Below are 17,514 nucleotides of genomic sequence, written 5' to 3'. Positions count from 1 at the left end.
AAAATGATAAATGCAGGTCTAAAAGTGTGGAGTGCAGTTAGCTATAATGCTGAATGCAGTTGGAAAGTTGAATGCAGTTGGTTAAAATTTACAAATAAGGGCACAATAGTACTTTTGCCTCTCCAAGAGTGAATCTCAAAGAAAGAATTTTAGGGGTGGACTTATCCCTATATATTTTCGATTCTAGGGGTGTATATCAAATGACCCCTTTGTAAAAATGGTACAAGCCCCTTGTTGGATTTAGCAACATAAAGTCTTCAGTACATTTATCCTCCGTTAAACTCCTTTAAGCTGAAATGGCTATTTTTGACCAATATAACTCATTTTTTGGCAGTTCAAAGATTTGTTTTGCTGATTGTGCCTATTTTTATTACAACCAAAATGTAGCCTCAAATTCTCAAACATTTTATTGCAAGTACATCTAGACTCTAGTAGTATGCTACATCACAAAACATAAAGTTTTATAATACACAAGACATCTTACAAATAGAAAAGAATATCTATATAATGGCGCGGTAATACAAGTACAAAAACGGCAGTGTGTGTTATACCATTTGTACGAGAACGAGACCATAATTGACTCCGAAAAAATTAAGCACGAAGAGCAGCAACATACATTCTCCGGAAACCTATTTTCTGACCCTTCACCTTGCCACGGTAAACTCTCGTTGCAACTGAAGCTGAAGTTATCTGTTCGAAATCATTTTCAGCAACCACAGTTAAGGGTCTAATATTTAACCAGTATATAAGTAGTAACCACAATCATATCAAAAGAAATTTGAAATTTACGTAACTACTGTACGACATAATACACACATATATATATATATATGATGCATGCACAAACTGAGAGAAAGTGACAACACTGTTTGATGAAAATACACGAATTTGTGGTTTCATATAATACATATCTAACTCGAAAATCAATAGTCAAAGCAAGGAATAGAATATATTTGGAAATTGGTAGTATAAAATAAGGAGAGGCCAAAAAATTAAAATAGAATGCAGTAGAAGAGCTGTTTGAACCGATCAATACCACTAAAATATATAAAGACACTGATCAAATATCTCAACGGGAAAAGCATTTGTGTTTGGACTCATTTCCCGTTGGGCTAATATAGCATGCATAACGGGACTAACCTTGGGTACATAAAGCCACCAGTTTGATCTCCACCTCGTAGATATTCCCGAAGCATCTGAGGATGGTACTCTAGAATCTGTTTGCTTGCGATACAAGTAACCACAATAAGAAAGGATCGATAAAAACTTATAATAACAAACCATATGCATGCAATCAACAATCAAATATTATTAATACGCTACGTACCTCTCTGTAAATCAATTCTCTAACATCATCTTTAGTCACCTCTCTCATCTCAAATTCAAACTCGGATGTTGATATGGGTTGACTCGATGGTTCACGGTCCACATTCGATAATCCGTGGAAGTAGGGATCAGCCAATGCCTGCAAAACATTATTCACACTCGATATTAATTATGATTACGGCTGATGAATGATAAATAATCAACATGTGATGTTGACAATTACTTGTTCAACTGTTGGTCTATCTCTGTGATCAAATGCAAGGAGCCGTTGTAGTAAGCGAAGAGCCAATGGATTGGATTTTGGAAATTTCTGCACAAATGGAACACCTTTTTTCTTCCTCATACTACTGAGATATCTCCTCGCCTTCTCGTTTCTGATCTGCCATTATAATTTCGATTATATCCGTAACACTACAAGGGAAATTAAACAGAGAAAGGACTTATTAACGAACCCGTGTGATAGATTCGGGAGGAGGAGTGCCAAGTAAATCTGTCATTAAATCTAACTGGTGCACCACGTTTCTCCCAGGGAACAACGGTTTTCCAGTTAACATCTCAGCAAATATGCATCCAATGCTCCAAATATCAATACCAGGAGTATACTGTAAATAAATAAAATATATGTATACAAAATTTTAATGAAGTATTATGCCACTCATAAATATCAAACTTTTCTAGAGACTAATCACTTCAGTGTATATAAAGGGGAAATCAAATTAAACACACATAATTATACCAAGATATATGATTGAACATTAGCATGAATTAAGATCGAAACCAAAAGTATAAGCTTACTCTAGAGAAAAAGGAACCGCATAACTCCGGAGCGCGATACCATCGATTTGCAACATAGTCCTTCAACAAGCATAAACGGAACGAAAAGGTTAGGAAGTGGAATCCCTGATTGTAGTACTTCATATAAGTAAAACTTACAGTCCAATATATTACTGATGGGGCATCATTGAATGCCACACGTGCCAGACCAAAATCACAAATCTTCAACTTACAGTTGCTATTTGCAAGTATATTCTTCGGCTTTAAATCTCGGTGAAACACATTTGCTTAACAAAAATAAACATATATGTCAATATATATATCAAAGGAGTTTTCCTATATATATATCCTAAGAGTAGAAGTAAGAAAGAACTGAAGAGAGATGACAACCCGTGTGAAGATACTTCAAACCGCGCAGAAGCTGGAACAGGAAAAATTGAAAATGCTCGGGTGTGAGGTCATCGTTTGCTTTAATTACATGGTGAAGATCAGATTCCATCAACTCAAATACAAGATATATATCTCGAAATTCTCGCCGGGAAGGAGGAATTAATATATGCTTTATTTCAACAATATCGGGATGCTTGAGCAGCCGAAGGAGCTTCATTTCTCGGAGGATTTGTATGGAGTTAGAGGTAAGCTTGAAGACATCAGTGATCTTTTTTATAGCAACTCTTTCTCCAGTACGGGAGTCGATTGCAGAATGTACAACACCAGAAATACCTTTCCCTATCACTTTTTGAAGCTCATACCTACTTGCCTCTCCGTAGTCGGTGAAGAACTCCTTTTCTAATCGGGCCGACTTAATCTATCGAAACAGAAGGAAAACGGAACATTAGACTGCGACTGCTCTGCATTTTTCACTTGGATCAAATGGTAGGTTAAATTGATCTACTAATACTGAATCACACAACTGATTTCACTAGCAACATTTATTTGTACACATAACACTCGATGGCTTAAACCTTTTGAATAAAGTAAGTATATCGGGGTTCCGAGCGAAAAAAACCCTGTTTGGCTAAGCTTATTTAAAATATCTTATAAGCTCCTATATCTGAAAACAACAGGATCAATTCAATAATTAATGCTCAATAAACAGTAATCAACATAATATTCATAGGAATCGAATATGATTCACAACCGAAACTTAAGTTATTCATTAAAAATTAAATTGATTGAATGTAGCATTATTTACCTTGATTAATGGGGGTCTCGGATAATCGAGGTCTGATAATCTGTCCGAATAAAAGTCGTTGCGATAACTTCTCGGAGAAGAAGAAGAAGAAGAGGATGCAGAGCTGGCAGTGCTGGGGCTCCTTGAGTCCATCATAGCAATTTCCCTGAGATGCAATCTCAGCAATACTGCATCAACCAATCTCTCCCAGTTGTCATAGTTTCTAGACATTTTTATTTTATCCTTATTCGGAAATATGCTTGTCTCAACAAAATTCTGCCATTTTTTGGTTATGACTTGTGAGTTGTGAAAGAAGCAAAAGTCAAAAGAAAGAAGGTATTTTTGCTCGTACCTGTAGCGTCATTAACAGCATAATCACTGTAATTATACTGTCACTCACAGTACGTAATTATACTGTCGTTGACAATACATTAACGTAATTGTACTATCGTTTACAGTATATTTATGTAATTGTAATGTCGTTGACAATACAATTAGAATCAACGACAATATTATTATTTTTTTGGCTTTTTTTATATAGTTTTGTTTGATTTGTTGACAAGTCAACGCAATCATATTACTGTCAACCACATCAATATTATTATTTTTTTGGTTTTTTTTGTTTTGTTTGAGTTGTTAACGAAGTAACGTAATAATATTATTGTCTACACGTTAACTATAGAGGGGATTTTATGCTATTTATTTATAACAGAGGGGGATTTAGTGCATATTTTCTGCAATACAAAGGGATTTTATGCAAAATTAATTAATTTATTTAAATTTCATATTATTTTCTTAAACTAAGTCGAACACATTTATTCAGTTAAAATATGAAAAATAAAAATTTAATAGGTGTGGTGGTGAATATTTTTCAATAAAATCAAATTTTTATATGATTAAATTATTAATGCATTTAAAAATGAATTACTGAAAATATATAATTATTTTATTAGAATGGTTAAATATTTTTATAATTTATTCCAGGTTAATTATATGCGAAAAGAACACAGCTCACCATTTATTTTATTGGACAAGTATATTCTTTCGAGTTTATTGCAAATACCACCCCTTAGTGAAAGTTGCAATTGCGCTTTTTCCCTGTGATAAAAGAAGCCTATAAAAAACTCCCTTATGCTTATTTTTAGACGGCAATCGACCCATTTCATTTACGTGTTAACTAGTCATGAAAACATCTCGGGGGCTTTTGGTAATAATAAAAATCCCAACCCTTAAACCGATAGTTTTTTAAATTAAGGTATCAAATTGATTTTTATTTTTTATTTTTATTGATATAAAAAGTTAAAATTGTCCATTTTAATTCTTTATATAATTTAGTAACATATAATGAAATGCATACACATCATGTAGTAATATTACTTATCAATTCTTATTAGGAGAGTTGGTACCTAACCTTATAAATAGAGTAAAAGTCTAAGGTTGGAGACCCCTTCTCCCCTACTTCCCATTGTAATTGACTTGAATTTATTCCAAAAATAAATGTAGTAATATTACTTATCATCGTACGGAGTATTCATAAAATTATCCTTATCAAATGTAATTTTATTCTTTGAAAGTCAAACCAAAATAATCATTATGGATATCCACTTGAAGAGCCAAAAGTACTATACTAATGTTATATGTAATTTTTGCCCAACTGCATCCAACATTTTTGCCAATTGTATTTAGAATTTTCAGACATGCATTTATCATTTTCGCTAATATTTTATTTATTTATTAATATTTTCTATGTATATAAATTAATCTTTCACGGATCCGATAAAATAAAAATGGTATTTACACGATTTTCTATGTACAAAAATTAATTTTTCACGGATCCGATAAAATTAAAGATGGATTTTTACACGATTTTCATTCAACGACATTTTGGTCATTTTTTTTAATGAAGTGATTTATGTGGAAATTATGTGCTTTTATGGCTTATATGATTATTCGACTATTAAATTGTATTTGGATGATGAACCAATGTGATTGAAGTGGTTTATAATATTATCTATCTTATATAATATATTCTCAGTGTTAGATTATTATTCAAATTTCTAAGTGAGCCTTATAGTTCATAGATACCTTTTGATTACAGATAATAATAGTATCATCAATCAGAATGGACCAAGTAGCGAATCGAAATCTTCCAAGTCTTGTAGACATTTATGAAATACCATTTTTATAGTAATGATACCTTCTAATTGCAGCAATGAATTCAAAATTTCTTACCTATAAAGCCGAAAGAAAAGGAAGAACAATCAAGGAGGGATGCTTCAAAGGTTGGTGCTAAAATCGAACCAAGCGACTTTGATAGTGAGAAGATGGTGTGTGCTTCTAAAACAAAGGTGTCATTATGTGCGGTTAATGGGCAAGTGTTTTTTATTGTGTTCTTAGCATATTCCAAGGCTATGGTTAAACAAGGAACCCTCATTTTCTTTGAAAAATAAAAGTGAGGTGGAAGAAGATGGAGATCGGAGGTGGTGGTTTTGCTTCGGTGGTGAGGAGAGAAGAAGACAAGTACAGGGGTTATGTGAAAGAAGAAGAAAGAAGGAGAGTGTTGGCACCATTAGATCTATGAAAGGAAACCAATTTTTGGTAAATAAATTAATTTTCTAATTTTTAAAATTATTAGAAATTTGATATTTTGTATAACTGTAAAATAATTTGAGAATCTTGAAACTTGGTTAATTGAGGGTCTTAGATTTTAATTTGAGAATTTTTGGCTGTCAATTACTGTTATTAATTTTATAGACCATTTATTGAGTTTTTGTGTTTTAATTACTATATCTTGAAATTTGGGATTATAAGTTGGGGAACATTGGACTATGCAAAGGGGAAGGTTTCTTCCTTTTTTTGTGATGACCAAAATGCCCCTATCAAAAATTAAAATAATTAATATTAATTTATAATTAGTCTTTTAATGTATGTTTATGAAAATAAATGATATCTTTTAGAGTTCAATGTATAAAGGCACCGGAAAAGATGAACTCATGTATCTATTAAATTTTAGTCATACAAGAAATTCAAAGAAACTCAATGGTCTCGATAATTCAATATGAATTTCAATTTTGCATCAGTTACACCAAAGAAATAAAAGAAAATGATCGTAACTTCCATTTTCAGGTTCTCTTGCATCGTTTCTTTCTCTTCTCGATTTCTTTTTTGTCTTTGTCTTTTTTTTTTTTTTTTTTTTTTTTTTTTTTGTTTTCAGTTCTATGTTTAATAGTTTGAACCTTAAATTTTGAGAAATTGATAAAGTTTTCTTAGATTAATGAAGGAATAAATCCTCCATATCAAGACCGGATTGAGCCTCTGTTAATAAAGTTTGTAAGTTATTTGCTTATTTTTCCCACTTCTATGTACTAAGTTAATTTTTTTTTATTCCTTTGAATTAATTGACCTAATGAAATATGTATGGGTTATATGCATGGGGATTATTGATTTACATGGGGATTATTAATTTAAAATCATTTCTACTCAGGTAATTCAAAACACGTGTCAGTTTCATAAAATTAATGGTTATGGGGATTATTGATTTAACTTTTATCTACTAAATTTACTTGTAATTACATTGTATTTTTTTGTTCAATTCTTTATTTATTTATTGGCAGGTAAGATTCATTGTGATATAGTTTGTGACTAAGAATGTTATGCGTGAAGTTTGTAAGGACTTTCTATTTCAATTGGCTTCTTCTTGTCGTCTCAAATTCACGTATGTACATTATCAGGGATACCTAACAAAAGAAAGAAAATTTATTGATCCTGCAGCTGCTTTATTTGCTTAATCCAAAGGTGATGTTGCATGACTTTGGGTTTAGCCAGTGATCCAATCTCATCAAAGTTGTTTGTCTTCTCCAACAAGACTAAGCTATACATTTTCTAGAAACCATAATTTAATTTTGTTTTACGTGGCTGTTGGTATTCCACATTCCGTTTATGAAAATAAGAAGTTGAACTGCATGTTATTAATATTTTTTAATGTTATGAATTGTGAGTAGATAAATAGGAAATAATCTGTTAAATGGGCTTTAGATTGCTATTGGTAGTTTTGCATTAGATGATTATATTGGATTGTAGAAAAATTAAATACCGATCCAATAGAATTTCAAAGTTGAAAAAACTCATTCCATGTCCCAAAAAAAAACAATGTATGCAAAATACACAATGATTCAAATGGAAACATTCAAAAAAATAAAAAATAACAAAAATGTTGCTGAAATTTGATAGATGGGAAAGTAAAAGAAGAACGAAGAAGAGAGGCACAAAATAAAATAAAAAATCATAAGAATTACAAAACAAAGAAAAAGAAAAAAAATATACAAAAGACAATTTAATATATTATGAAAGAAAAAATAGAAAAATTAATAATAATAACTTATGAAAAAAAGGAAATTTAATTAGTTACCTAGAATATTCATACACTCATATTAGTTATCTAGAATATTCATTATGATAATAATATGAATTTGTATATTTTGAGGAAAAAAAATTACTTTGGAATAATTACAAAACAAAGAAAAAACATACAAAACAAAGAAAAAGAGAAAAAATACAAAAGCCTTTAACACATTACGAAAAGAGAATAAAAAAAAAATTAAAAAAAATAAAGAATAATCATTTTTTTTTTGAGACCAAAATAAAGAAGGGTCTATTAGATATAACCCCCTTAAACATTCAAATAATAGGGGTAGACCCAAATTTAAATTTGCCATTTTGATAAAAGCCCAAGCTTTTCGTAATTACATAGTTACCCTCAATCAAATCCCACAAATCCCGTTACTTTACCTTTTTTAAATTAATAGACTATCTCATATCTTTTAATAGACTATCCCATGTATCTAATTCGACTATGGGTTTAATTAATTGACAATTGGAAAAATAATAATATATATGGAAACTGAATAATATGTTTGTTTGAAATACTAATCAATTAGGGTAATTTTCCTTATTATATGAAAACGATTAGGGTAAATAATAATATATATGAAGAAATAATAATACATATGGAAAGTGAATAATATGTTTGTTATACTAATCAATTAGGGTAATTTTCCTTATATCATGTAATAGACTATCTTATTGATCTAATTCGACTATGGATCTCGTTAATAGACTATGGATCCCGTATTATTCAATCACATAGTATATTAATAATTTCAATATAGTACATTAATCTGCTAATGATAGTATATTACGGTTATAGTATTGATATGAAATTGTGTTACAAACAATATACCACTGAAATGACAAGAACATTGAGAACAACACCAACGTAAAGTATTCCACATAACCAATAAAATAGTACATTAATAATCTCATAATTTCAATCTAGGGTTTTGATAAAATACATAAAACACATCATAACACAATAAAACCAATATGTCGAGTTAAAAAACTCAAGTACATTAATAATCTCATAATAGTATAATAAAATGATAATGGTAGTATCATATGGTATTCATAATATTATACTACTGTATTACAACGGTTTAACACTTAACCGAAGTTACCGAGCCATTACATCGACACCTCTTTATAGCAACCAACCCAGCAAACCTCAACAAAATCCGTACGAAATTCGCCATCGAAAAAACCTAAAATCATGAAACAAAATTAAAAATGCAGAATACTAAAAAATAATTAAATAGACTGCAAATACATTTGAATGATAATACATTAATATCATCAAAAATAAACTTAAAATGCAAAATTCATACGCTAAATTAAAAAAGACTACGAACTATATTTTAATGTACTACCCAGCACACTTAAATCGGCTGTTATAAACAAATAAACCAACTATCGATCGGGATAAAAACATGAACTCGACCAAAGCGGACAATTATTCCGATTATTGCATAAACCAACTACGAAGCTCATATAAAACAACTCTGGTCCGATCTGCGTGAACCATCCTCTTCTAACTCTGTCAATCCTCTTCCAAACAAACATCATCGGCAAAAAAAAACGATATATATATGACGGATAATTTTGTTAAAAAACGTTCTACTTAATAGAATCAAGTATCAACACAACTCTTAAAAATTTCTAACCACCATACACGACAATCATGGACATTGAGCAAAAAATAAAAACGAATAACGCATTCATATCCGCTTAACAACGTCCAACAACAAACGCTCAAAAATCGATCCTATTTCCACGACGGTGCAGAAATCTTCAATGACGATAAAACCCGCTGGAACGATGAAGAGAATCTTCAAAAAATATTGTACACGATTTGATATAACGGCCAATGATCTCACGTAAATTTATTCCGTGATTTTAGGCAACGTATCAGCAAATCTCAAATCACGTATTAAGGGAAATAAATGCCGTTTAATAATAATACAGGGGTATTAAAGGGAAATTATATAATATATTTTGCCAAGTTGGCAAAATTGGGTGTATCTCAAAAAGGAGAAAAAAAATTGGATCTACCTCATTAGAAAATATGAACAAGGGGGTTTTCCCTAATAAACCCAATAAAGAATAATCATACACCGTCTAAGATTTATATATGGTAATACGAATCTGTATATTTTTAGAGGGAAGAAAAGCCCTTTCCAATAATTATATTATCTGGTTAAATCAATAGCATGTTCTAATTTGAGAAGGAAAAAAATTTAAATAAATAGATTGATAGTGATATTGCAGGAATTTAATTTCCCATACACGAAAATCCCATAGGATATTCAACTTGGAAATGAAAAAGAAGAAGGTACATCACTTATAGTAATATATTCTAACATAGTCTCTTTATTCATTTATTTTTTCATGAGAATACAACTTTTTGAATCATAAGTTGACTTATTATTTTTTCTTTGGAAACTAAATTATGCTTGAACAATACGGTGAGGGAAAAGTAATTTTGTAAATGATTCTAAATATACATTATTTTCATCATTTAGTCATTATTCTCCTAAGTGTTGTTTTAAAAAAAAACTATCTTTGAAGTTCTTCGAATTTGTAAATAAAATTTCAATCTAAATAAGAAACAAAATCTTATTTCTATGAAATTCTATGTTATGAAACACCGCTGAACGAAACCACTACCTAAACCTGAAAATCCACTCATCCTAAAAAAAACAAAATATCATTTCTAGGAAATTCGATATTAAATACCGTAGAACAAAACCAATTCCTCAACCTGAAAAATCCGACATCCAAATCTCGATACACATCGAGCAAATAAGTTTAATCTCTTGTACATAAGTTGCCGTTATATTTCAATGCTAAGAAATTTGTTGTGATGTACAGCAATTTTTTCGAATCTGCAACAAAAAACTGAAAATCAAATATAAAAACGAATGATAACTCTACAAAACAGATAAAAGAGATCACAACTCCTTGTACTTGCCAAATATAGTTGCCAACAGTTGACCGAAGAACTTGTAGAAACAAATTGGAGATACATGCTTCTGTTAGTAGAGAACTGCCCTTCTTTCCACTCTAAATATGATGCATTTTATAGTAGCAAAAAAGGAGTCAAAGAGTCTATTTTATTATTCATTCTCTCAAACTCCTCAAATTCTTTTACCCATTATGTGAATAGGTTACTTATACATTCATGTACCTATTAATTTCTAGATTTACCTCTACGTATGGATGCATTAATTAATTGTTTTATTTAACCAAATTGTTTTTACTAACTTAATCACCTAGGGGCATTTTTGTACATACAAAAAATGGAAGAAACCCCAATCATATTCATCCTTTTATGGAAGTATAGATTAGGAGGAAGAAGAAGAAGAAAAGAATAGTTTGCAAATAGGTTTTTACTTTTACCAATAGGATAAAGGTTTAGGGTCTGAGTCTCCTCCTCCCTACTTTCCCTTGTAATGGATTTGAATTTGTTGGGAATTTTATTTTAAATAATAAAATAATTTTTGAATGGAAATTATGAAAAGGTTTTTAGGCACCTATTTGATCAAATAGGTGTGACAATATGAAGAGGTGTGGCCACACCTCTTCACTTGTTTAATTTCCTAAGGGTTGTGTTCATTAATCACAACCATTGGAAACTTATAAATAGAAACTCCACATATTTGATTTAATAACAACAAAAAATCAATTCAATTCTATAATTTTGTTATATGGAATTCTTCTTTCTTTAGCCCGGAAATATTCTTCGTAGAATATTTCTTCCGTATTCGAATCGAGAGTTTGAGATACAAAGTAACGTTCGTTTGCTCGGGATTTTGAGTGCTCATATGCCGAGTTAGCCGTTGTATCTTGGGAGACAAGTCAAATAACCGTAAGCACCGTAGCGGGGCAATATTGTCTTAAGGAAAGAGTATTCTCGCCTCGGCTAATCTTTGCGTATTTTCACTAATTAATTTGTTCGACCATTTACTAAATTCACTACCCGTTTTATAAACCGGGAACAACAATCTTAAGACAATATCTTTGTGAGATTTAGTAAATTGTGTTTTCTGCACACGTTGGTAAACGGGATGGAGAAGAAGATAGTTTGCCAAAAAAAAAATCAAGAAGTTACAAAATCAAATTGGAGGAGAAAGTTCATTTTCGGACAGAACATGAAGTCCACATTCCTGCCCATTTTCGAAGGTGTTAAAGTCCGAATACGGCAAATTAACATTTCACAGAAGTTGTAGATAATCAACTTTTCATGTTAAATCGTCACAATCGGAGATCGTACGAAGACGTTATGATGAAAACACGAAAGGGTGGCAGAACTGCCAATGCACCTTTTCATGTAAAATACAACCGTTCGTGACCAATGCAACTTGTCACATATTAACGCCTCACCAATGTCCAATGCACAAAATTTTGGTGAAAGGACGGAATTGAAGAATAATGATGAGGTTATATATTAATTTCGATTCATGAATATTATTTTTTATATCTTTTTTTGTGGTTCCATTGTAGGTTCATTTTTACTGCACACCTATTCCAACTTCGAGGCTTATTTTGATCATGATCCAGTCCGAATCTCAGAAAACGTAAAAGATAAAAGTTGTAGAAAACTGTGTTGGCTATTCGGATCATATTGAATCAATAAAATCGGACTTCAGACGGAAGAGATATGATTAAATCATTCAGCACTGCCATAATATTGACACGATTTGGTGCTACCCACAAATTTTGAATTGACGAACATATAATTTATCGGGTACGCTTTTTAATTATAAGATATCTATTTGTGCAATATATATTGATAATGCTATATTATATAATGGTGGATTATTGCATGATAGTCTAATTTTCATATGTCGAAGTATCGTAAACCATATACAATATATATGCTTAATGAATATTCATTATGTTTGTGTATCTACATTAATGATATAACTAATTTTATCTTAAATACAATAAATTGATAGCGTATGTGATAATTATTTGAATAAGTTTATCATAAACTGCATGATATGTGCTATACTACATGATATTTCTCATGAAAATGCAATAATTATTTGCATAAATTGTTATAGTTTGATACGGGATTAGCTTTCTCCCAAATTTTATTTGATGTGGAACCGTCCAATTGATTGATTTTCGAATATGTTATATGAAATTTGTGAGTACGTGATCTTATTAACGTTTTTGTTATTGTCTATGAAAGATTAGACTTGTCTCGTATATTAAGTATGAGTTACTTAGTAAGAGGAATATTATTATACATATTATTATTTCCGTAAGCCATACCAATTCCTTAGAATCTTGTAATTGCTTGGACACATATTGATTACGTGCTATATAATTATATAAATCAACTATGTTGGACATGAATTAATTTATGCCATGAAATAATATCCAAACATGATGTTATTATGTACTCATGTGTGTATACTATGTATATGTTGATAAAGTATGCTTGATATGTTGTTTATGTCTATGATCAACTAGTATTGTTTCTTTCTATGATCAACTAGTATGAAAGTCGTGGTCACATATTATGTTTATTATAATATTGATGTACATATGTCTTATATATGAATCATACTACAGTACAATTAAAAACATGATTGAAATGAAATAGAAAGAAAGAGAAGCTCAATTCATGAGAGCAAATGAGTAGTTCTTGTCTCAAGAACATAACAGAAGATCGAATCGTTGGTTCGATATGATTTGATATCACATTTGCAAGATGATGATCTACAATGTGAATGGATGAGATCGGATTTTGATTTTCAAATATCCGAAATAGTTGTAAACAACAATAGATGTTTTGTTGAAAGAAAATTCCAGCAGTTTACTTAGCTCGTTTTGTAGAATTAAATCGTTGGATTTGACTGAATTTTGAACGGCATGTTTAGGACATACAATCCTAAATTATGAATGATTAAGATTAAAATTTGTATATTCTAACTTTAATATTGAATAGTGGAGATCAACCACCATTTGGATAGATTAATATTCTCTAGTTTATTGACAAGATTTAAGTATCTTGACGAGTTTTCTCTATTTGAGGAAAAAGAAGAAATCTTATTATAATATTTGTTGACAAGATTTAAATATCTTGAGAAGATTTTTCTTTTTGTGCTTTCTTGAGAGAAAGAAATAGAATACTTTGTAATTAAATATATTGGTGATCCAATATATTTCTCCAACTAAAGAAGAAATGTATTTTGTTACATTGTGTATCCTTATTAATAAAATAAAATACGGATTTCAAAGCATTTAAATGGTATGTGAATGAAAGTTGGAAAATGCCAACTTTGACAAATGAATTAAAAAATGAGTACTGAAACTCTTGAAAAAAAAATAATAAATAAATTTAAAAAAATATGGATATCATATAGATAAATTCTAGAATACATACTCTAGAATTTGTGGGGGAAATTAGATATCCCGAGCTACCACGTTAATTTTTAGACATGTGGGGGTCTTTAGGCCCTAACCACATAAATTAAATATTCCGAGCTACCACGTTAATATTTAGAAATGTGGGGTTTGTGCACGAGATAGTCATTCTTGATGCAAATTGATTATATTGTGGTTTCGTGTAAAATAAGAAAATAAATAAGTTCTTAATAAAAGAACTTATAAATGTGTGAGTGGTAAATCATCAATGTAACCCCGTAAATATGTAAGTTGTTTAAGTCTGGGGATAATTGAATTTATTTAGTTGATATGTGTCGATATGGAATTATAATATATCCCGAATTTGATGGGAAGTGTAGAATTGTAATTATCTAAAGTTATGGCATCTATTTGGTAATTAAAGAAACAATTTGGCCTTATAGCCAATTTTTAGAATTTATAGTTGAGATAGGGATTGACGTGTATATCGCCAATTCACAATACTCCTTTGGCAGCCACGTTTCTTCTCTTCACCCCAGCTCTTCTCTCACCGTCTCTCTCTTTCTCTCTATCTTCCTCTCTATCTATATTCCTCTCTTCCTCTATCGGCTCTTGGGCTGGAATTGCAGAAATTTTACAGCAAAACTCGAGTAATATGAGAGGTGCCGTTGGAAATCTCAAGATGCAGCTTCCTTGTGGTGATGGATTTCACTGGCGATGACGCGCGGTGGTGGTCGGAAAGGGTCGAAGAAGACGAGCCGTCCAGAACCAGAATTTCAGCGATTGGTCCTTCAAAGAATTAATTGAGCGGAGGCCTTAAAGGTGGAATCTCGACGATCAGGTCCCATCATTAGAAACCTTACGATGTTATCTTTCTATTGGTGGTGGTTCTCGATGGTTTGCACCGCCGGTGGTCGCCGGAGTTTGAGGAGAAGTCAGCTAGCTCGCTGGGATTTTGGGGAAATAAAATCTGCTGCCGCACCTGTTTTCGGAGCCGAAATCGAAGGGTTTCGAATGCGAATTTGGAATCGGTTCCTTCAGGAAACTCGTAGAGGACATCGTAAACTGTAAGTTAGTGTTCAATCGTATCGAATTAGAGTATTTAATATACGTGTTTTAGAGGTCGGAATCCGATGACAGTAATCTGCCGGAAACAGGGCAGTTTTGAGTATCTTCTTGCGGGACTGTTTTCGATATGTTGGGATCATAATTTGGGTCGTGTGTCTTCATGAAACTTGTAGATTAATTTGTCAGGTTTCATTTTATGTATTATTTGGACAATTTGGATAATCGTACGATTTGTTATGATTTTCCAAAGAAACTGTGATAGCAAACGAAATTATCCGAAAATCTGGCAAGTTTATGTGTTCATCTTTGGGGATTGTTATTGACGGGTTATGTTGTTAATTTGGATTAATGTCTTCAGTAGACTTGTAGATACAGATGTTATCTTTAACTTTATATATCGTTTAGGTCATTCGGATAAGTACGACGATCGCAGTGATTATTTGAATAGAGTGCCACGAGAAGCAATTCTTAGTATATATTTAAGAAATTGACTATGTCATATAGTGGATGGTAATATGGCTATATTACTGTTTGGAGTCTTATTTAGTTCTAATATTTGCATAGGTGTTGAGCGTAGTAAAGCTCTGACTCAAGGTTTAAGCTTAAAGATGCTTCTATAGCACTTCTATAACACTAGTGTTGGACTCCAGGTGAGAAACTATGACTCCTTATCCGATTTCTTTCCTGCGCTTAATATCTCCTTTATTTGAACCAAATATATTCTCCATCTTGAATCCTTTTATGCATTGATTATATTTTTCTTGAAATATGATCCTCAGTGTTTTGCGAGCATATTGTTTTCTTGGCTCGAACTTGGAACCTTGATCTTGTTCTTGAAATCTCCAACTTGTCATTTTTCTTGGTTGCTATGTTCACGGCTAATTCTTATACTTGATTCCTTGGCCTGAACATTTTCCTTGAACTCGATATTGGACTATATTTATTCTCAAAATCTTGTCTTGAATGCTTTCCGAGAATAAATATTTTGTTGGCTTGAACTTGAATCTCATGTTCATTGAATTCATTGAGATCTTGATATACTCGTTCTTGGAACCCGATATTGAACTTATTGTTCTTCTTGAATTCCATATTCACGACTATTCTCTGATTGGCTTGAATTGAAATCTCAAACATGTTCATTACCCTGTGACTTGATATTCAATTATCATGATCGTGACTTATCTTGTGAATGATTGACTTGATTCTTGAAATGAATGACTTGATATTCCTTAAAGGAATGATATTGATTCTTGAACCTACTGTCCCCACCCTTGAGGACGCTCTTGGGGGAGCTGGGCCCTAGGACCATTTCGGCAAGACGATCGGGCAGTATTGGGCTGACGATGACTGGTCTCCCGAATGGTACCTCCTGATGGTTCGGACTCACGTTCGTTTGGAGTTAAACGTTCCTGAGCCGGATCGGCACGTTCCGGTCGTGCCTCTTGCTTGTTTCCGACCGAGTGGCCACTCGGGACGGAGTGGAGGGATAAGGATGTGATATGATTTTATTTGTTGGGAGTTACAAGGTTGGAGACCCCACCAAATATTGAACTCAAGCCGTACATGTTACACTCTTGTACATGTTACACTTCTGTTAATGAAATTCTTGTAAAGTCTCTCGTTATATGTTATGTTCTGTTGATTCTCATCATACTCATGGATCATATGTTTTTCACTAAGTCATTCGGACTTATTCGTTTCTCTTTTCTAATATTAATGCGCAGGTAAAAGAAAGATTTATACCTAAATTTTCATACTAAGAGTTAAAGCTCGTGTATGCCTCCGATTAGTCTCGTCGATAAGTATCTCTATTTATGTTCCGTATAGGAATCCTTTGATCGAGAATTTTGTAATAGAGTAAGTGGTGTCGAAGTCGACTTGTAATAGAACCTCCTTTTGTAAACACGATGGTATAGATATTGGGGGTTTAATATTCTGATCGTCGAAATTTTGAGGAGCATATTTGGGGTCATTGAATGTACTGCATGTTGAGTGGTGTTCCGCCACGAGGTGCCTGCTACTCGGGGCGGGGCGCTACAATCAAACTGATGAACAACCAAGTTAAAATATGTGTGAGTGGTAAATCATCAAAGTGATGATCAACCAAGATACAACAAGATGGCAAATAAAATCAATACGTTTGATTTTGATTTGATTTTATAACTTATGAGGTTATAAAATGAACAAAAGACAATTAATGAAATATTGTCTGCATTGGAAGAATGTATGTGGAAGTTAGTTAGTCTTCTTCTAAGTAGTAAACCATTAATGTTTAAATGGACTATTCAAAAGAAGAATTAAAATTGTGGTCCTATAAAGCTTAATTAAACAGTTATGGAAAAATCTTGATTATTTATAACAAGATATTGGAATCCGTTAAGTCCTTCTAAAGTAATATTTGA

General features: G+C 31.8%; 1 protein-coding gene and 2 long non-coding RNA genes across 4 annotated transcripts; 1 reads left to right on the top strand and 2 right to left on the bottom strand.

Moving 5' to 3' along the window:
• Nucleotides 1–289: 289 nt before the first annotated feature.
• Nucleotides 290–1,473, bottom strand: LOC148771077 (uncharacterized). The gene is made up of 3 exons (XR_016030841.1): nucleotides 1,328–1,473; nucleotides 1,141–1,217; nucleotides 290–690 (listed from the first exon to the last, which is right to left on the bottom strand). It is a non-coding gene; the product is annotated as an uncharacterized LOC148771077 (long non-coding RNA).
• A 94-nt stretch (nucleotides 1,474–1,567) lies between these two features.
• Nucleotides 1,568–3,578, bottom strand: LOC105972750 (mitogen-activated protein kinase 9-like). The gene is made up of 5 exons (XM_088816823.1): nucleotides 3,296–3,578; nucleotides 2,491–2,908; nucleotides 2,260–2,387; nucleotides 2,122–2,181; nucleotides 1,568–1,928 (listed from the first exon to the last, which is right to left on the bottom strand). Exons 1-5 carry the CDS (start codon nucleotides 3,503–3,505, stop codon nucleotides 1,770–1,772), a joined length of 975 nt encoding a protein of 324 aa, XP_088672949.1. The 5' UTR covers nucleotides 3,506–3,578; the 3' UTR covers nucleotides 1,568–1,769.
• Nucleotides 3,579–14,363: 10,785 nt separating this feature from the next.
• On the top strand, nucleotides 14,364–17,147 carry LOC105950725 (uncharacterized). 2 transcript variants are annotated; one of them, XR_016030838.1, is made up of 3 exons: nucleotides 14,383–15,115; nucleotides 15,677–15,762; nucleotides 16,837–17,147. It is a non-coding gene; the product is annotated as an uncharacterized LOC105950725 (long non-coding RNA). The 2 variants fall into 2 exon arrangements; XR_016030837.1 differs by lacking the exon at nucleotides 16,837–17,147 and having other exon boundaries at nucleotides 14,364–15,115; nucleotides 15,677–16,769.
• Nucleotides 17,148–17,514: the final 367 nt, after the last annotated feature.

The sequence above is a fragment of the Erythranthe guttata genome, chromosome 4, assembly GCF_056151865.1.
Source record: "Erythranthe guttata isolate IM_541 chromosome 4, IM_541, whole genome shotgun sequence".
Lineage (NCBI taxonomy): Eukaryota > Viridiplantae > Streptophyta > Magnoliopsida > Lamiales > Phrymaceae > Erythranthe > Erythranthe guttata.
This window is presented reverse-complemented; position numbering and strand designations above follow the sequence as displayed.